The sequence below is a fragment of the Pseudopipra pipra genome, chromosome 2, assembly GCF_036250125.1.
Source record: "Pseudopipra pipra isolate bDixPip1 chromosome 2, bDixPip1.hap1, whole genome shotgun sequence".
NCBI lineage: Eukaryota > Metazoa > Chordata > Aves > Passeriformes > Pipridae > Pseudopipra > Pseudopipra pipra.
Genome location: NC_087550.1, coordinates 6,973,192 through 6,995,166, shown reverse-complemented (window position 1 = coordinate 6,995,166; position 21,975 = coordinate 6,973,192). Strand labels below are relative to the sequence as shown.

General features: G+C 37.5%; 1 protein-coding gene across 4 annotated transcripts in view; it reads left to right on the top strand.

The window, feature by feature from the left end:
- The window catches only part of EPHA3 (EPH receptor A3), a 209,855-nt gene that overhangs the window by 171,494 nt on the left and 16,386 nt on the right, over nt 1-21,975 (top strand). For all 4 annotated transcript variants that reach the window (XM_064643730.1, XM_064643729.1, XM_064643732.1 and 1 more), the window contains 5 exons: nt 609-734; nt 4,694-4,879; nt 9,694-9,755; nt 12,059-12,268; nt 20,222-20,371. In XM_064643730.1, coding sequence (XP_064499800.1) covers nt 609-734; nt 4,694-4,879; nt 9,694-9,755; nt 12,059-12,268; nt 20,222-20,371 — 734 coding nt within the window. The remainder of the gene's footprint in view (nt 1-608; nt 735-4,693; nt 4,880-9,693; nt 9,756-12,058; nt 12,269-20,221; nt 20,372-21,975) is intronic.

Below are 21,975 nucleotides of genomic sequence, written 5' to 3'. Positions count from 1 at the left end.
AGCCAGCAGACACCCTTGTCTCATCTCTCTCTTCGTGTGCGTGTGTCTACTTTCTCTACGGACCAAAACCTAACGGTACGACAGATACCTTGCGACAGAGGACTAGAACCAGTTTTTATTAAGAACAACTCTCTGACATCCTTATATGTACTGGCAGAGAGATTGAGTCAGGGGTTTTTTTTTCATGTTTCATGGTTTTAGTTTTTTTTCTTGTTGGAGGATTTGGAAAGAAAAAGTTTGAGTTAATATGGGCTCTTCTTAGTATAGTCGTAAGAACTTCTCAGGTTGGCTATAGCAACACGTTTTGTTACTTGCCTTCCTGTCATTACTTTAAAAAGGACAATATAAGGCAGCATCTAAATGTAGCAGCATGGAGGGGTGAGTAATATTTTAATATTTGAAAAGCAGTTAAATACAACAAGTGCAGATGTACTTTAGTGTCTCCAGTTTTACTCCGTATTAAGATTCCTGAAGACCCATAAAAATCAGTTTGATTTGAAGAACACCTTTTTCTCCTATTGATTTGGTTTGCATTGTCTCATGAGCTTTCTTTAGAAGGATTAATTAAGTCTAAGTAACATTTTCTCTCTGAATTTGTTTTTCCACAGTAAAACTCCCAGGCCTGAGAACTTACGTAGATCCGCATACATATGAGGATCCCAATCAAGCTGTGCATGAATTTGCCAAGGAACTGGATGCTTCTAATATATCCATTGATAAAGTAGTTGGAGCAGGTAGTGACCACCAGATATATTGAACTAAAGATACTTTTTTTGCTGTATATACTGTTTTAGATCTTTGGGTTTATACTTGTGACTGAAAAGAAAATTTTGTAAAGTCTTCAAATTAGTAGGTCCTATTTACAGCTGGTTTCAGTGCATGTGAAAAGTTAAGTGCACACAGTTCTATTTTTCTTTTTTTTCCTCAAAGAAAGCAGATAGCAAGGCAGCTTTTCAAAGAACACCAAGACCACCCTTGGATGCAGCACAGTTGAGAGTGAAAAAGATTGTTCAGCTTCACTTCTGTGCTTCTCTTTAAAATCTGTCAGCAAAGCACAGAAAATGTGCTTTGTGAAGATGTTTTCCTTTTTTTTTTCCCTTAAAAGGACTGTTGACTATTATACCTTGAGTGAAACCACCAACTCATTTCATACCAGTCACAATGAATGCATCACACTGCAGTCACCTTTGGTCGTTGGATTGATTTTGGTCACTGCTTTGCATTTGAATTATTGATTTAGGAAGAAGGGGTTGTCTGTCTGATAACTGATTTGTCTGAGCCATACAGATGCCATGGATTGTTGGGTTTACAGAAAACAAACTGGTGAAATGAGCAGATTTTGTAACAGAGGAGCCAGATTACAGAAAGTCTCATTACACTGAGACTGTGTTGCAACGCAACATATAGTCCTGATAGGTTGTGTACCACTCCTTGAAGTGGCAGATTGTCTCATTGAGTCAGATGATCATGAAGTGCTAGCTTTCCTGCTATATTAAAGCATTTGTGAGAAGTACTGTTAATTTTTAATCCATTGAAAAATGCCAATTATTTTGTTATTGAATTTTTTGTTTCTCTCTAAATGTATGATTTGGATTAAAATCATGAAATGTGAGAGAGGCAGACTCACAGTGCACAGCAAAAGATTTTCAATTGGAAAAGGTGTAGAACCATACTACTGTGCTCAGTGCATCTCCCAAATCACTCAGCAAAAAAAGAAACTGTTCATCCTCTCTTACCGAAGCTACTCAACTGTTTGTAGTTTGAAGTTAAGTTATTTTCTGGAAAGGTTGAATTTTTGTTCCTTGCTGGTTTTAATTTTGCCCCACAAGAGTGCACTGTTCTCCACCATCTTCAGTCAAGGCAGCAAAGCTCTGCTTACTGCACATAATAGAGAATTAGTATAAGGATAGAGAAGGAGGTTATTGTAAAGTTAAGTCCAGGAACAGTGTATTTCCTTGCAAGACTTTCAGGAGCCTTTGTTCACAAATGTAAGCTTTCTAAATTTGGGCTATGTGCGGTATATGAATCTAGAAAACAAGTTGCTAAGAATAAGTGATATGTCATGTTTTACCATTCAATTGTTCTGATCTATTTTTAATCAAGATACACATTAGAATAAGAAGTAAACCAAAATTTGCCAAATATGGCCATTGTAAACGGAGTAAGAGTTTTCTGAGAAACTTCATAAAAGGAATATGTCCTAAAGGAATCTGGTGTTTTAAAAGTAAGTCTCTTTGCTCCATCCAGTGAAAATAACAGAAGATTCTGAGTTGGAAAGGACCCACAAGGATCATCAAGTCCAACTCTTAATTGAATGGCCCATGTGGGGATTGAGCCTGGCATTATTAGCAGCATGCTGTAACCGAGTGACAGAGGGTTCCTGTAGGTCCTCCACAATGAAGCTACATGGACTCAAGATATAATAATGCTATTTTTGGACACCATAACTCAGATTTCTGTAGCCTGAAGTACATATGAAATTCTAGTTAGCATTTCCTATTACCAGTTGGTAGAGATGCCAACAGGAAGAGCCAAGCAGGGAAGAACAGATGAAAATCAGGCTGTAGAGTGCTGGAAGCATCCAAAATGAGTTTGTTCCTTTACACTGCTGTCACACTCAACTCGTACTAGCTTTTATATTCAGACTGAGTGGCTCTGAGGCAGCTTCTTCAGGAACACTTCTTTCCTCCCCAAAAAACAGAAAGGCATTTCCTGCCTCTTGCTTGAGTCAGTGCCTTATTTGAGTGAATGACTTGGTCTTTTCCTGCCCTTGTCCTTTGTAACACAAGTGTGAATGAAATCATAAAAAGACAGTGATTTGAAAAGAAGGGATTCATTTAACTGTGTTGGAGTGTGACGTAAGTAATGAGACCTTCAAGTCAGGCAAGTAATCTTGATATTCAGAAGTACTTTTCCAAGTGGTTTTCACAGCTTTAGCAGAAGTCTCTGAGAATAGAGGGCAGCTAACATAGCTTTGAAGATATACACAAATGCAATAAGGAAATACTCTTGTCCAAAAGAACCACAAGAAAAACACAAGGGATTTTAGTAGGAGCCTAAACATAAGAAAATCGAGGTCAGGAGCCACTTTTTCAGATTTTTCTTTACAGTATTTTTTTTTAAATAACTCACTTGTTTTTATGGATTCAGTTCAGCAAATCACTTGATGGAATTTAAATACAATTGGATTGTAAAATAATACTACAGAAAGTACTTTCTTAATTTGGGGTAGATTTAAAGATGTACTTTGCTGAACAAGGAAGTAAGAATTTGCTTTTCTTTCCAAGCTGAACTATACTTGTAGCATAACATTGATCAAAGTATTTCAATAATTTAGGGCCTCCCTGTCCATGAACTTATTGGGAAAGTTTGCAGTGCCTCAGTGAGGATTAGAGCATCACTGATGTTCAGGAGGTTTATGAAACATTCAGCTCTGATGCCTCTCCAGCTCTGAGGGAGTTCTGTGCACAGCAGTACAATCAGGATTTAAAACACAGCAAAGGAAGCTGATTTCAGAGTCTTCCTTTAATGGTTCCCTGGTCCCCTAAATTTACAGCAAATGCCATTCACTGATGTACTAAGTAGCCCATTTAAAAAGAAATTAGGATCTCCTGCAGAGAAATCTTTATATCATGAACAGCGCTCCTAAGCAATACCTATTTGCCTTCCACATGTAAATAGACACATCAGTCTGCAGGGCAGGTTTATGTTTATGTGTGTAGCATAATTAAAAATAAACACCTCAGGAAGGCTTTATATGAAAAGCCATCATCCTCATCTCTTAAAATCAGTCCTTAGAAAGGGTCCAACCTTTTTTTCTTGAAGCATCCTCTGGTCTTGAAGTACTTGTGGCATCTGATTAATCACTCAAGTTCTAAACTGTCCAGCCATGGCTAAATGGGTTTAACTTTTCCTTCACAAAAGTTAAACCAATATCAGATATACAATTCTGGTTTTAAATGAAGGATTGATTGCCGGACTGCGTGCTGAAATCATAGCTATTTTCTCCATTGACAGTAACTGAAGAACAGTTTTAAAAGGTTAGCTTGCTATAGCTTTTTGGACCATTAAAAAAATCAAGAAAATGGAATATGAAGCTGGACCCTACAAGATTTGTTTCAAGCCTTTTTTCCCCCCTTCCTTCTGTTTTCAAGATGTTCTTTGGTCTTCCTTTTTTTGTGGAGCTCTAACAGTACTGGGCTGGGGTTGGTATTTGAACCGCAGCAGCATTTGCTCTTGATAAAGTATACTAGTATACTAGTCATTTTGGCTTTCAGAAGTTAAGTAACTTGGAACTGTACTGTCACTGGTAGAAACGCAGTTTAGTGTTCACAAGGATGCAGAACTATTCTGCCATTCTGATACTTCTTAATCAGTTAACACTCCTACTGCTGTCTCAAAGTGCATCAACAGAAGCAGAAGGGGAATTTTCTGATCTCATTTATTCATTCCTCTGCTCTGCAGTCACCTGGATATGCAGAGTAAATAAGTGACATTGTCCAGTTTGACAGCTGGGAACCCAAGGATGATAATGTGAAGCAGTTTGGACAAAAGGCCCCTTTGGAGTGACGATCTGTGGCCTTCCAGTGAACACCACTTTTTAGGGGCTTTTGCTGAAGGCTAAGTCTTCATTCTTAAATCCCTGTGAAATAACTACATTTCAACTTTTTTTGCTTTTCCACTCTTTTTTCAGGGGAATTTGGAGAAGTGTGCAGTGGACGCCTAAAACTGCCTTCTAAAAAGGAAATTTCAGTTGCTATCAAAACTCTGAAAGTTGGCTACACAGAAAAACAGAGGAGGGACTTCCTGGGGGAAGCAAGTATCATGGGACAGTTTGACCACCCCAATATCATCCGACTAGAAGGAGTCGTCACTAAAAGTAAGATATGATAGGGACATCTGTTTTGCATGGGAAGTGTCATGAGGTACCTCCAAACCTAAATCATTCTGTCATTTGCTGATCATTCAAAAAAAAACCAGAAAAACACCCTAAATCATTTTTTTTTTTGCTCTGCAAGTCCCTCCAGAAATGCTGATGTTATGACCATGTCAATGTGTACCAAACATCCTCCAAAAGAGATAACAGCAGAAACGCACAGCTTGTCTTTTGCAATGTATATTTTATTTCCTCAGAAGTAGGAAAAACAAATTACCCATGTGAAAACACCCATGTGAAACCCACACTGATGGATCCAATGAGGAATGGGGTTTGAGGCAATTGGCCACAGAGCAGCTGCACGACCTGCACTGTATTGCTGCTGAGAACTTAGAAAAAAATTTAGAACTTACCCTGGCTTGGTGAGCTGGGGAGAATTGGGGAATAAAAGTAGTCTGTTTGAAAAAAAATATAGCAAATGTGGAGGAAAAAGGAGCTTGATGAGCTGGGGAAAATGGGGGAATAAAAGTAGTCTGCTTGAAAAAAAATATAGCCAAGTGGAGGAAAAGGGATCATTTCTGAAGAACACAGAAGCTCAATAATAAATTGACAGGTTTAATAAACTCCAAACCTACAAATTGCTCCAAAACGGCCAAGAGGCTCTGACTGATAACCTGGTAGGAGTTGTGGAGTCTGATGTGTTAAGGTTTTCTAAATGCATTGAAGAGCTATGTTCTGCTCTCAGCTAAATCATTAGGTTCGTCATTAGCAGAAATTAATGAACAGCCTACCTGGGTGCAACAACTGGTACTAGGAAATTATTAAATGATTCCAAACCTTTTTCCTACATGGTTTTCATGCAGAGGAGAAGTACTCCATGTATATTCAATATGTACCAGTCATCATGGCTGGGCTTCGCGAATGAAGATTTAGGAAGGCTCTACCCACGTTTGTTACAAGCATGCTGGTGGCTGATGAGGCCAATATGAGATAGACATATCCGATTGCAAAAGGCACAGCAGAAAGACTCCTTAGATGGTATATTCTGCAAGACACAGTTCTTTCTGCGTTGAAGTATTAGGCTTTTAAAGATCCTAATGCTCCAGAATATAGACATCTTAGTAAAAATCTCAAAAAAAAAAAAGGCATGGGGCTTTAAGCTGTCAGTAGTAATATTGATTTTATTTCTGTGATTATATAGATATGTTTACTTAAAGGCATTTCCTAAATATGCCTTTGGGTTTTTGTTAAGGGTTTGGTTGGTTGGTTTTTTTTAATTGCTTGGTTCAAGGTTTCAAAAACATAGGTATGAAAGAATTTAATAGCCTACTGCAACTAAATATATAAAATAAAAACCCCACCAGTTTATGTCTAAAAGTAATTAGTGACAGGTATGTAAAACCCTATATGTTATGAAGATACATAATTATAATTATAATAATAATGACTTCTCTAGGTGTGATTCGTGAAAGTCTATTTTGCTGATTTAAATAACAAAGAAGTTATTCGTTATCTTAGGTCTCACAGCCCTGTTAGGAAAGGGCTGCCAGGTCTGCCTGTATAAATGAAGGTTACCTCCTGCTTTGTAATGGCACACGCTTTGCACAGTCAGAATAAGATTTGCAATCATGAAATCACTTGAAACACCAGCATCACACTGTACACAGCTGAGCTAAAATCTATTTTGTTACATTTTGTATTCCTGGAGCACTTGAGAAAATAATTTAATTGCTGTGCATGCAGGAATTTGTGCATTGTTCTTGAACGTGCATTACTAATTCTATCTGTATTCTGTGTGAGTGACTGTGAGTGAGCTTGCTACTCAGCTGTATTCACAGCAGAGTCCTGTCTGCTGGGGGGAGTCAGGTGTGCCAGCTGCCTATCACATCTATGTGTGGGACAGCGAGCTCTGAATATTCCCAAATGAAAAGCCTCAGGGATATACCACCCTCTCCAGACAGCTTCAGTACAGGAGTTGAGAAATCTGCTCTGGAGCTATTTGTCTCCATTTTGCTGCAAGTAATGTTAATAATTTAATTTCTTTAACATTCTGTGGGGTGATAGAAGGACAAGAAGCTTGTGGGATTTGAAATTTTTTTGGTTTTTTTTTTTAAACAAACCAATATACTCTATGAATAAGTTAACAAGTGTTCATACTTTTTAATAATAGCTATTAAATCGCACCTAAAAGGCATTAGTATATGTGCAGTCAGTAGAGAGCCTGTGGAGTATATGATGGTTCACTCTCAGCACAGGTAATGCATGATAAACAGGAGATATGACCTTTTCTTCATTAACCAAATTTTGCTTAACAGGTGCCCCTTAGTAATTCTTTTACTTTAGACACTAATTCACTTTTCACAGTAAACAGATCTTCTGAAGCAACTCCTGATGACTGCAATTGTCACAATCCCCCTAAAAGGACCGTTTAGTTTGAGAAGTCCTCAAACTGGGGTGGCTCCTTTGCTCCAGTGCAGAGTTGTTCCTCTGCTTCTCATGGATTTCAGTTCTACATCTTCCTGCTGCTGCCCTGGTCTCCTGGGCACACTGTAGGCCTTATTCTTAATAACTAGCATGCATGTTCTGCTTAGTTTACTAATAATTTACAGCAATTTGTAGCCTGTTAGTATAATAAACTTTGGCAACACTGTTGACACAACTTGTTATCATGTATAAAAGGCTCTCCTTTGATAAATGAATGCAGAATGTTCTTTTAAAGCTGTAGCATGTTGTTTCAGAGCATGTACTTCTTATTATGGGCACGTTTCCAACTTAGTGAGAGTGAAACCCTGTGCTTGGAGTGAGCAAGGCAGGAAGATGCTCCTGTAATAATTTGAAAGCCATATCTTCTTACTCTAATTTAAATCTCCTGATAAGTCTCATAAAATTGACTGAGTTTGTACAGAAACCAGACAAATGTTTCCTGGTTTTGAGGTACATGGATTTATCATAGAAAGCTTTGGAGAGCCTCATTGGAAAGGTCCAGCAGCATGTTCTGGGTGTTACCAGAAATCCCTTTGGGGTAACATTACACACAGACTGCAGGTTAGGGACTTTTGCTTGAAATATGCATTTCTTGCTAAGAAGAGAAAGCACAAACAGATTTTTTTTTATTTTTTTTTTTTTTTAGCTTTTCCATTGTTAGATTTTTTATCTGTACATCTCCTTTATAATTCAAGAATAATGTTTTGGGCAGAGTATTTCATACTAGTTAATTGATGACTGTCATTTACTCATTAGTGTGATTCCCACAGATATGACATATCATATGTCATATGTAAATGATATAACGCATTTGCACCACAGAAAGTAGATATTTGAACCTATTAGTCCATGTAAAAGGGACAAAGAGTTGTCTTACCATTTTATTAAGCTTATTCTTTGAAACTACTGTTTCTCTTTCAAGTATTTCCATCTGTAGAACCTGTATTTTTGAAAAACCAGCAGAAAAATGAGTTGTTACCATTTACTTTGCTTTGTTAATGACTTTCCTGTTTTTAGTTAAACTGAATACCTCTTTCAAGCATCATGCTGTTCAGTTTTAGGAGTTAAAATTTCACCATGACTGCTATACAATGTACAGGCCTTAATCATACTTTTATGGTCAGATGCCTCTTCCTGTATTATATGTGAAATAATAATTCATCTCCTTAAATGACTTCATGCCCTTACCCACCTCTCCTTTACCACAAAGAGAAAATAAACAAAGCTTTAGAAAATATTATGAAATAATAAAATCTGTATGATGGTAAAATATTAGCAGGGCAGTGACCTTTGTCTGTAAACTTCACCATAATCACATTAATTTTTGCATTCATTTTTCCCCAAGTTATCAGAGTTTCATATAAGACCTTGGTTATGTTACAATATACTCCAGGATAGGAAGAATGGTTTCAAAAACTAATCTGAATATAGTTTTTAAAGATATTGAAGTCATTTCAAGAACACAGGGCTGTTTCCTTAGAGCTTGCTGCTGCCCCGTGGATGCAGCATGTTCAGCTCCCATGTGGGTTTGTGCTGTCAGTGATCCCACCACAGCACAAGCCTGGAAGGAGGGATGGCCCCAGTACTGGAAAATAATAATGTTACAGCTCTGCTTTTCTTCCCAGTGCCCTGTGTTTTGTTCTGCACTTTCCTTTTCATCTTTATCCCCACCCCAACATTTTCCTCAGCTCATGGTACTGAAGCTTCTCTTCAAAGCTGAAGCTTCCTCCTCAAAATATGGAAGGTAAATAGTTTAAACATATTGTAAATACCCTCCTGAGGGAGAGGGGGTTTTGCTGTTGCCTCCATGGGCTCTATTTATTCTCTCTCTTACCTGAGGAATACATTTATTGTGCCCATGCAGCAGAGCAGTGTTCCATGGTCTTTGCCACCTGCATTGTGCAGACCAGGGCACCTTAAGAGAATATGTGACTCCCTCCACAGCAAGTGCCCAGTTCCCTTTCCAAAGGAACCTGTGGGCAAATGCATGGCAAGGAACAGCAATTCATTGTGTAAATTCAAGTTATGTGATGAATTATATTCAACAGTGATGGATAGGACACTGTATATTGAAAATGTAGGATGCTTCACTTTGTTTCTTGGGACCTGAGTTGCTAAAATTCCTATCAGTTTATGCTGAAATCACTATATTTCTGTTGATGTCAGGGGAATCACAATTATGTTGTTTAGTTCGCCCATACATCTTTTAATTTCTTTCTAAATGTAAAATTATCCTTGGGGTTTGGAAGGTCTGAGAGCATTTCTGAAATGCTTGTTTTTACTGGTCATTATGTATTCATTTTAAATGCCTTACCCCTGTAATCTATTTGCAGGTAAACCAGTTATGATTGTTACTGAATATATGGAAAATGGTTCCTTGGACAGCTTCCTACGGGTAAGTGCAATAGAAAACTAAACGGTGCTGAACTGGCTCTTCTTCTGAACTTGTTCTGAAATTACTGCCACTCTGCTCTGATTCATCATCAGCTCTTGTTGCTTGATACTTCATTATTTTCATTTGGGTTGGTGTGTATTGTGATGTGCTCAGAAAGCCAGGTAGGAATCTTCAGGTCGATTTTGACTGCTTGCAGTAAGCATTATTAAAAAATAAAGACAATTTTGGTTTCACTGGTATGTCAAATCTATTAAAAATGAACAAAACAGAATAGCATTCTGACACACAAAAAGGAAAATTGTTTTTCTGAAGGCTGAATTACATCTCTAATGCACTTATGCTTATCTGTTGGCAGCCTCTATGTCTTTGCAAGTGATTTCCAAAATGAACGGATTTGTGGAAAATTTATCAGTAAACCGATAGTACTGAGTCAAAAGCTGTTTCCCTAAATATGAAAAGTTTAGGGAATAACCCCTTACCTGAGGATGTTAGATATGTTTAGCTACCAAAGTTTATTGGCCTGTTTTCTTTCTCTAACCTTAGACATACTAATAATGCTGTTGATTTATCTTTGTTTTCTGTCAAAGTTGGTAGGGAGCCTAAAAAAATTTGAGCGCTCCCTGTGTCACCAAGATTTACTTGTGGCAAAACAAGGAGTGTAGAAGAAATGAAATCCCATCTGAGGGGAAACACTAGTTTAATTTTAATTTGTTAGGGCAAACTCAGCTGTGGCTGGGAGACTGCTTTGGTTCTGCCACGGTTGAATGACATTATCCCCCAAATTCATAACATTGAACTAGACATTTAACCCCAAAAGGCGATACATTGTCAACCTTAGTTTCAGTATGTACTATATATGTTATGTTGTCCACTGGAGCATGTAAAATACATATAAATAATGTGTCAGTGTGGCTGAACGAAATATATCTGTGCTGGACTATATATATTTTGTTTAGGCTTAAAATCCTTGAAGAAAGCTCTGAGGAAAACAGAATAATTTCTGACTGTACAGAACAGTTGTTCAGCTTGTTCATTCATTCGAGTGTGATTTTCTTTTTACTTCTGTTGTGTGGAAGCATAGATAAGAATCTTGTGACTCATTAATATCACAGGCAAATCAGGGCATATAACCCTTTTAATAAATGCCTTTTGAAACTAGTTAGTTTGCTTTCCCCATTGCCATGGAAAGGCTCTCTGAACATCTGATTCTGTTCATGTTTAGAAACCTTCTGACTTCTAGCTAAATCTTTTTCAGGGTCTGTATAAATTCTCTTGTGTTGGCTCTAAAAAAAAGGTTTCATGACAGGGAGCTGCTAAGAGTCTTTTAAAATAATTAATTTCTTTATGAAGGGGAATTCTGAGAGACTCTTTAAGCATCTGCTGCATATATTTGTCCAATGTTTACAGTGCTAATATTGCCCCTAAGTATACTAATCAAAAACAAGATTAATGCAATCAGTTTTGCAGACTGATTCATGTGAGATCACCTCACATGACAGAGCCAGCTCCTATGCATTTAATAAAATTCTGGAAGCGGAAGAAGGAAGGGTTGGAGAGGTGCCCATGATGATACTTTTACAGTGCTGGGGAATTCATCTGAGAGCTGCGCTGTGACACACTGTTGTCCTATTGTCTATGTAACTATGTATCAATATCAAAGCTGGATGCTAACAAACAGATTAATAAAAGCTGGGAGATTTAAACCATGCACCTAGAAGTCGATGATTAGAAATATATGGTTTCTAGGAGAAGTCACAGTGTGTTTAATTTTTGTGTTCCTGAAGTTGAGGAAGAATTTGAGGAATTAGTTTAAAGTTAATGGAATTTGAAAGCCACTAACTCAGATCAGCATTTGCTTTTGTTAAAAAAAAAAAAAAAAAGAAAAAATTCTTGTGTAGTAGAAAACATTCATTAGTCCGTCGGGTAAGGCTGGGATTTTCACTGAAAATTCCTATGGCCTTTCAGGGAAGTTGGACATCTGTTTCTCTAATGTCCTGATGCTCCAGTCTCAGGAGCAAACACAACTTAGATTTATGTGCTGCTTTCACACATCTAGGAAGTTAAAATTCTGATGACAGCAAGAAGGGGAAAAATGAATTTTTATCTGAATTTCAAATCTGTCCCCTTCCCTCAGCTGCCTGGGAGATTATCCCCCTCAGCTCAACATGCTTGCACATGTGGCATTTAAATCACAACACCTGATCGTGAGCTCTTCACTGGGGAGCTTCCAGGGTCTTTATCAAAAGTTCTGTGTGCAGAGTAACATGAGCAGCCTCTGAAATGACATTTCAAATGTTTTCCAGAAACATGATGCCCAGTTCACAGTCATCCAGCTAGTGGGCATGCTTCGAGGCATCGCATCTGGCATGAAATATTTGTCCGACATGGGTTATGTCCATCGAGATTTAGCTGCTCGTAATATCCTCATCAATAGTAACCTAGTGTGCAAAGTCTCAGATTTTGGTCTCTCTCGTGTGCTGGAAGATGACCCAGAAGCTGCTTACACCACAAGGGTGAGTTTCTGTGTTTCTTTATCCTTTTAAAATTCTTGTTGGTGGTGACAAAGGCTGAAATGTGATGGAGTCCTTGAGGCTGTGTTGGAGAGGCAAGAGACATTCAGTAAACCAGAAGTTCATCACAGCTATTTTTTATTTCATGTCTCAGAGAAGATAGAAGGCAAAAAATATAATTTCTGTTGGTAGACTACTTTTTTAAAGTATGCAAAATTCTTGGCTCAGCTGCTTCTTCTGGATGTGTAAAGGAGTGAACACCATAATTCAGGCCTAAGCAGGTTTGGCACCCAGTAATCTAAAACTTCATGTGTGCTTTAAGCACATTTAGCTGCACTGCTGATTTAATTCTCACACAGTAAAAAAACAACCTACCCATCTAGGTTTTTTGTGTGCGTGTCTTCTAGCATGATGAGACATATGTGTGATTGGATCATACTGATATCACTGTTCTTCAAGGGTTTATCAGTTCTACCTGCTATTATACCTCTAACTGAGTAAAAACTTGAGTAAAACAAAAAAATAAATCTTGCTTAACAATGTAATAAGGCTCCTGTACTGTCTCCTTCTTATATCATATATACAAAATGTTACCTGTCTTTTGGAGAGGTAGTGATATCAAGAAGACGACTTGGCTCTGTTTTATCTTTAGAGAAGCTTTTATCAGATAGGGGACTGTCCACCATGTAGTCTGCTGCTTTTTTCTTTTCTGAATTTTATCCTGTCTGAAAAGCTCCCTGGAAGTTATAGTGTTAGCTTAGGAAAAGTTCAGGAAAGCCACAGTGTGTTCAGAATACATTTTTGCTGCTTCTCTGGTTTTCATCTGGATAACGCTGCTGGTTTATTGTGGAAGGCTTTAGCTTTGTGTGCATGGATATTATACTGGGATATCTGATTGTCCCCTTTAATGCTATTGCAAGTGGGTTTTGTTAACTTTAGAAAAAAGGACATTAATATCCAGTATCTTAGTCAAGAATAATTTGCATTGCTCCTGGTAATCATGTCATCTTTACTGTACAAACCAGATTAGAGAGTACCAGCACAATTTTAATGTGGATTTTCTAGGGCTTCCTTAATTCCTGAACACTGACAGGAGCAATCAACTACTGTAGTAGTTTCATTACTGTCTTCTTCATGACTGAAATAAAATAACCTGTGACAAATGAGTAAAGAAATCCTAGCTGTTTTCTTACACATTATATGTACATAAATTTATAGATAAATATTTATCCATCATACCTTCATAACTTACCAGGCATAAAGACTCTATTCTTTACTTGACCTTTCAGTGTTTTCTTTGACGTCTGATAAGCTTTGTCATCTTGTTAGTAATATGCAACATATAGCACTTTGGAAAACTGTCTGCAGCGATCTGTCATGGTTAATATAAAGAGGCATTAGTAGGAGAAAGCAGTTGTCATGCCCAGTATAGGTTCAGCATTAATAAGTAAATATTCATGGAATGCAAGAATTCCTCAAGAGAAAATGACCTGTAGTCTAGGTAGAGGTGTATTGTTGTGTCAGATACTTGCCCACTCTATTCTTAAAAACTCTTGTGGAAGTAGTGGGTGTTACTGTCCCCCAAAGTAAACAATTTTAAGTATAGTATTTTTAGTATTTATCTAGTCACAGATTTAATATCCCTCCCCCAGGATGTACTAAGGCAACTACTCTGTGTCCTGCTGCTGCTGCCATGGGCAGTAGATTGATCTCACCCTTAAAACACCTACTTAGATGCATGGAGGATGCTGTTCTCTTCACCCACATCTCTCCATTCTTTTATTTTCTAAACATTTTTTCCCAAACTTACTGTGCTTGCTGATCTCTTTCAGATTATTTTGAGTTTCACTACATTTTCCTTAAATGTGGTGCCCAAACAGGACACTAATCTGGCCCAGTACCAAGCACAGCATATTTATCTCATGTCACCTATTTCCTAAGCCTACCTGCCTCTTTGCAATTAGATAGTGAAATCAGATGGAAACAACTATTTTGTGAAGTGTAATCATCTGTGTTTAGTAAACTCCATGTGGCATTTATGGTGTATGTGCAAACTGCTGCAGGAAGATGCTCAGGTAATTAATACCTTCAAATACAACCTAGTATAAATCTAATTTTCTTCAAAGGTAGTTACTGTGAATATACCTCTACTATACCTATTCCTGGCTCTGTGAGAAAAACAAGGCTATTTGCTATTCATTTTTTGACCTAATTTCCTTTGAAGTGAATCTTATGTATGTGTCAAGCATTTCCATGGGGTATGTTTGATCCCCAGCTTAAGCAACTGGGGACCACAAGTGTGAAACAGAGCTTCATTCTACCGGCAGAAAGCTGAGTAGTTCATGTTCCTGCTGCTTAGTCATATCACAAAACATGGGACCATTTCCTAGGCTGCTCTTAGTGCATTTTGCAAGCCCTAATTATATGACAAAGCCAAGACAAAAATATTGACACTTTTTAAAACAATGACATCATCCCAAACTATTTCATGCCTTTAAAAATAAAGGATGACAACTACTTCAGAAGATCTTTGAAAAGACAAAAAAAACAATCTAAATTATAGATGTAATTTCAAACATTAAAGAGTTTGTATTATATTGATGGGTACAGATTTTTTTCCTCCCCTCCACCTTTTCCTACTCCGAGTTGTCCATTTACTATCAGTGGTAGTAGGCAAATTTACAGAGTTAGCTGCAAAGATGGAGGGTTCATATATTCAGGCTCCTTTTCTACCCCAATTTTCCACCTGTAAATGTCAAAGCCTGAGAGTGATCCCATTGCTTTAATTCATAATTGCATGTGAGGATTGATCTACCCCCAAAAAGCCCAGTCAAGCCCCTCAGGCTTTCAATACACACCACTGACTGGGTGAAATTTTATGTTGTGCTGTTCTCAGAAGCAATGTCTGAAGCTTTGCATAAAGGAAATGAACATGTATCCTTTTATATATCAATACTTTATGTATTCCTTTGTATATCAATGCATAATCTGTGATATTCATGCTATTGTACGAGAAGTCTAAGGGACAACGCAAAGATCACAAGTGCATATGTGAAATTCAGGAAATCAGAAGTTGTAAGAAACTTTCCTACCTGACAGGGTCATTTTTTACCTCCTGAATTATTGTCACTGACAATACCACAAAAGGCCTTTGGCAGCCTGGGGTCTGCCTGCTTACAGAAGCAAAGCCAGAATGAGAATCAGGCTGACTGACTGTCAGGAATTTTTTTTTTTTTACTGAGTCTTTGTGCCTGAGGGGATGTACTGTAATTATCTCCGTCCTCCATATCTATTCACTTTTAATTGAAAGGCCAAGATTGTATTAAAATTTTCATTGGCAAATTGATCTGTGTTATCCTTATTATTTTTAGATGTCTGTATGACAAGCGGGTGGACTAATGGCACAGCATGAAGTGGAAGTAAATTTAAGCTATCACACTTGTAGAGAGACTGAAATTATGTCTCCCAAAGACATAATATTTGGGTAATCAGTAGAGGAACTTTGCATAGGTAGCTACATCACTGGTGTTCATGGCATTTCAATGCAAAACACTGTCCAGTTATTACACTTGCATGGATAACTTCTCATTAAATGTAAATCACTTCTAAAAATACTGTGCTTGAATGGCAAGTATTCCAGTAGCCTGTACCCCCAGCTAACAGTGCCAGAGTGAGGAGGGTACTACAGGGTACACACAAGTTCTTTCTGTTATGCAGAAATTATTGCAGCCAATGCTTGACAGAAATCTGCTGTGCTTTCCCTATATATGCAAACCCACTATAATACAGTCTGAATGTTTTGAAGGGTGTGACAGGAAAGTAAGCCCCATAAAGTCTCTTGCCTGATAAGCACAAGGGAGAGAAACAGTGCTCTGTTATCATCGACTACTCAAGGAGGAGATAATTTCAAGATAAAATAATCATTAGGAAGGAACTGACAAGTAGCATCAGATAATTTTCAGACATGTGAGAGGGTAAGTCAGACTCGTCTCACTCACCTGGAACTCTTGTTCTGTACCAGCAAGATATCTCCTGAACTATCCTATTTCCTGGCGTTATGAATTAATGCCAGGCTTTTACCTTCAGGTTTTTCTGCAAAGTTCTTCTGGTTATTGTTAGAATCTATTTTTCTTGATTCTTCTCTCCCCAGGCCTGTGGCTTAGGTGCCTGTGGCAGTCACCCTGTAGCAGATTATAAATCAGAATATTGGAATGGGTTATGAAGTCCTGGAAACAGCTGCCTTGTGCTGGAGTGCCAGACGTGCTAGAAATAAATCGAGGACTTCATTGGCTTTAGATGAATTATGTTGACTAGGCAGATAATGCAGGAATCACAGCTCCATCTACAGAAGATAAAACTTCGGGTTACTGCTGGTTCACTGATTTCAAAGCCTGAGAGAGGTTCTCTGACCTAGACTGCCTGGGTTTCTGAGCTACAGTAACAAACTCCTACAATTTCTAATACTAAAGCCTTCTTTCTACTCAAATTCAGGCATCTTAGTTGGCTTCATGATAAGCACAGCCTTAAAGGGAGACTATGACAAAAATATATACAACCTGTACTTATCTTCAGAAAATAATCACTAGATAAATTACAAGTATTAGCAGGTGTCATGATAGTAATTTAAATATTAGGAGACTGGGAAAAAGGGGAATAAAAAAATAAGAGACAAGGAAAGAAACACATTTGGGAGCCTAGTTTTTCCAGCTCCAACTCTCTGGTCTAGGAGAAAGTGTTTGGTTTTATTTATGTGAAGGTAAATTATGTGAGATATCTTTGATATTGGTAAAGGATATTAGAAAGAATATACTGAATATATAGCAGAAAAATGGAAATGTTATATTTGTTCAAAGGAGTTGAGTATTTCTCAAAAATAGGGGAGAGAAATGCAAAGGCATTGTCCAATGCTGAATGATCATGGGTTTTGATTTTAACGTATAGAGTATATGAAATGCAGCAAGCACTACAATTTTCAAAGGAAACGGCAGTAGAAAATCATGCATTTAGTTTGATAAAACTCTTCAAATCTTCTGCATATATTGATATTTGGACACCTGCTAAAACATGAATGTTGCATAATCCTTTGGGGGCAATTGTTTTTTTGTTAAAATGCTTATTTGTCTAAAAAGTATTTATCAGACTTTTTTATTGTTGTTTTTAAATTATTGAAAAATAACCAAATATAAGATTGACATTTTTATGATAAATTTGAGAGCAGAATAGCAAAATAAAAGTTTTATACTCTACTCAGTGGCAGTTGATTTTTTTTAACTACATTTTAATACTCTTCTTATTTTTGTCTTGTTTATGTCTTGAAATGCTACATGTATCTGTTTGTATAGGATTACAACTGAGACCTAGCACAGAAAATTTGAAAGCCACTGACTCCTTGTAATGGAATCTGGGGTTGATGTACTTTCCTTTTTCACCAAAGCTAAACCAGAAGAACTTGGTTTCATGGAATTGGTAATCTTTCTGCAATAAAGCAGACCCAAAATGTTAGGAGACTAATTAATGTCATTTTTTTGTAAATGTGTTTCTCCAATTGCATAAATGACTTTTTACATAAGATTACAAAGGTAAAGACCTTTTATCAAATATGATATTTCCTGCACTTGTCTAAAGCTCTCATATTCTAACCCTGAGCACGTTTTCGTGTGTGGTATCTGGCAATTATTTCTCTAGGGTTATGCAAGAAGGGCCTCATTTTTGTATCTTAACATGAAATTAAAAAAGTGAGCCCGAAGCCACCCATGGAAATTCAGTTTTTTGAGGAGCAATATTCTGAAAACTCCAAATTCAAGGCACCTTGGCCTGGCAGATGTGGTGGGGTTTTTGTGTAAATTTAGGATATGGCATCCCCCTAGAACTGACATTAATTATTGGAAATCAGAGTTCACTATTAGTATGTGTAGAAAAAAGGTTGAAAAAGAACTACTGGTGTCTTTATCAGCCCAACATCTAAAACTGTGAGAGGATTTGTTGTGAAAACACTAGGATACAGGAGAGCTTCCCTTGTTTCTTGATTGTCCCTTGGACTCACTGAGGGACCCTGGACATTTGTAAAGCAAGTATAATATTTCTTATTAATACAGTCATTTTTATGTTCTTGGTAATGTTCTGGAGCAGCACTGAAAATGGTGAATAAATTTATAATGAATAGAAAATACAATGTACTTTTCGTGACTAAAGAACATCATCTAATAGCTCTTCATCTGGCTTCAGTGATAAAATGGTGGTTTCAAATACTGCCATTTATCTTCTCTGTTCTATTTGTTGGTCCATAAGTTCATGTCTCAATTCAGTGTTTACCAAATTTTAAGGGTTGAATGTGAAATAAAGGTTTTCCTTTTGGTAGGGAGCCTGATAAATAGAATGGGATCCACAAAAACTGTATGCCAAGATAATTCCCTCCCTGACCTTTGCCAAGCCTCTAAGACATTTTAGGGGTCTAAATTGTGACCTGAGTCAGGCCTGCCTGTGTTGCTTATACTTAATTTAATTTGGGCAATATTAGCCATGAAAATGAAGATACTTAGGCTTCAGTGTATTTAGACTGCATTTAGGTTTCTAATTAACACTAACAATGTCTGCATTGCTATTCTTAACCAAGCTAGTCCATATAAAGCTGGTGAGTGTATGGCTATCCTCAGTGCAGGTACACTTTATGGGAGTGTGGGCAAAGCATTAATATATTTAAATCTTTTTTTCTTGCTGGTTACTCAGTGAAAATTTGAGCACTCCCTTCCCATACAGGTTATTGTGAGGATAGGTGTATGACTGTGGTATAATGGGGCTTGGAGAGGTACTGCAAATAGCTAGTCTAGTGTGAAATCTTCAGAATATATTCTGTACTTTTTGTGTACCCCTAGAACTGGAAACAACTTTAAACTCTTCCAGTTTTCTGTATTCAGATATATTCACTCCAGAATTTTCAGTCACAAGTTTTGCACTGCTATCTTTTAGAACTCAATTTTCTCATGTCTGACTCACAAATCAGTAGTGAAAACCCCTGCAAAAGCTGGCACCATTGGAAATTGTCTCTTTCCTCTAATTTTCGTGTTCCAGAAACTCAGCCTGAGGTTGCTTGTGTACATTTTACTAATTTAACCTATGGCACCAAGTGGTGGCCATAATCAGGGAGAAATGTTCCCCCAAGTGCAGTGTTAATTGTACTGGTACCTTCAATTCTCTTCTTACATCATTTAATGATGGCTTGCTTCTCTTATGACTGTAAAAAGTGTTCAAAGCCACTTCCTTAGGTGACATTTTTGCCCTCTTGTCTCTGCACAGATGACCCCATCCAAACCTGTCTTCCCATGACTGTCTCAGGCACCTTTGGAACAGGAAATTTGTGCCTGTGGTCACAGTGGCTGCCTTGTGCAATTGTAGGCTTGGCATTAGTGAAACAGAGCAACACTATGGCCCCTCATTTTCCTTGAATGTCCCAGAAAACATGGGGTGAAAACACAGTGAAACTAAGCAGGTTCCACACCCACAGGGAATTCCCTTGGATGCCTTACAGGCAGCCAAATCCAGCCCTCTTGTGCTGTGCAAGAGGACCTGTGTTATAAACAAGGACCACGTACTGGCTTTTCAATCTTTAATGTTGTATGACTGTAGTGCCAGTTTACAAACATTTTAGAACTTAAAACCAACCATACTTAGCTAACCATTTACTCTTACCTGTGCATATTATGCTACACATTTATATATAAGTGCATACAGTATGTATACTACACTATATAACTTCAGTAGATTTTGCAGTGTAGTGTATTTTATGCTCTAGATTGTCCCAGATGCTTTCATAACAAATGGCAGTAACACTTCCCAGCTTACACTGGTTTTTTTACACCAGTATAATGATAATTGAGAATCTCAGAGATAAAATAATCAATCATGCAAAATCATATTCATTGCAGTGCTGTAGATTATTTTATTTTGTTCTGCTTCCAGGGGGGCAAGATTCCCATCCGATGGACATCCCCAGAAGCCATTGCCTATCGGAAGTTCACGTCAGCCAGTGATGCCTGGAGCTATGGGATTGTTCTCTGGGAGGTGATGTCTTATGGAGAGAGACCATACTGGGAGATGTCCAACCAAGATGTAAGTCTATTGTTATCTGAGTGATGTTCTCAAATAAAGAATCAAGCTGTGAAGGGAAGCGAAGCATAATGAAACCAGGTGGCTCTGAGGTTTTGATTGAATAAGATTTGGAGATGAAAATCTCCACTCCCTGGTCAACTAGAAGTTCAATAGAACTTAACAAAGAGCCACCATCTTTATAGCAGGGTATTTTGGAGCTCTGATAGAGAATTTTATCACGTTGGTGATTTTCTGTAGGATGATTCAAAGAATTCCACTGCAATGAGGTCATTACCTTTTACATTCCTTAGTTTATTGTTAGAAAGCCCTCCTAGATTTCTGTTGATCAGCTTTGGTTCCACTCATATAATATGCTGGAGAAGTTTTCTGTGAATGTCAAATACACAGAATAAATTGCTCTTGGCACTTGTGAAAAAGAGAAGCAAAGCATTTCTACTAAGAGTTTAATGAAACCAAAATGCTTCTGGAAATAATCAATGGATAAAAAAGAGTAGAGTGATCTGATTAGACGACTTCCAATACAGGCTTCTTTGTTACATTAGTAAAACTGTCCAACCCTGCAATCCAAATGATTAATGGATCTCTCCCAGTATTTTTTAAAGAAGCATAACATTTCCCCAAATAAGATTTTTAATATATCTATTTTTGATTCTTTTTCTGTTGCTTTATTAATTTTAAATTTATTCCACGGGAGTTACTTATGAACCAAATTTTCTGAAGTGCAGTCATTAATACAAATAGATTCTCCAGGGAGCTGATATATATTGTTACTAGCCCTAAATTAAAAAAAAAAAAAAAAGTCCATAACAGTTGTAGTCAGACATTTTCTGTAGTACTTTATATTAAACAAGGAAAAAGAGAAGAAAACTTGGAAACCAGGTCTCTGCACAAAACAATGTGTTTCTATTAATTGGTCCTGAACATTTTCTCTATTGTTTGTGGAGATTAATGTATCCTGTTACATGGGCTGACATACCACTGGAATGCCTTTAAGAATATCACATTAAAATCAGAAACAGAAGGATTAACCTATTTATGTGCCTCTCCTTCATGGCTGCTTAAACCATAAACTGTTTTCCTATCCCTGTTCTGACTCAGAATAGTTTGTCCTGCTTTTCAATTAACTGATCCAGATAAAAACGAAAGATTAACAGAATATGTCATTTTCTAGTTTGAATCCATTGGGGTAGGCCTGATCAAGAGGTGTTAGATTCTAGTGAAAAAAGCTTCTGAACAGTGTAAATTCTAAACTAGTCTTTTGTGTGTGTATGTGTCAATTTTTAAAAATTATAGACAGTCCAGACAAATTTTATCAGTCTGGGAAAATGATACAAGAATTGGGCTGGCACTGCCTAGTAGCACATGCATAGTTTTCCTTCAGGTAAGTTTTAACAATATTTTCTGGCCCTGTGAGATCATCCCCAAGATCTTCTGTCTATGGGTTCAGGATGTCCCCTGAGAGGGTAGGTTGATTTTCTGCAGGGTAGGTTGTTCATTCTGTTGGTGTTTTGGGTGCACTGTCCACTGGAGAATGTGGGAAGTGTGTGCTGCTAAGGGTCATCAGTGGAGAGAAATTCAAGACCTTTTGAAGTTTGGCATACTTA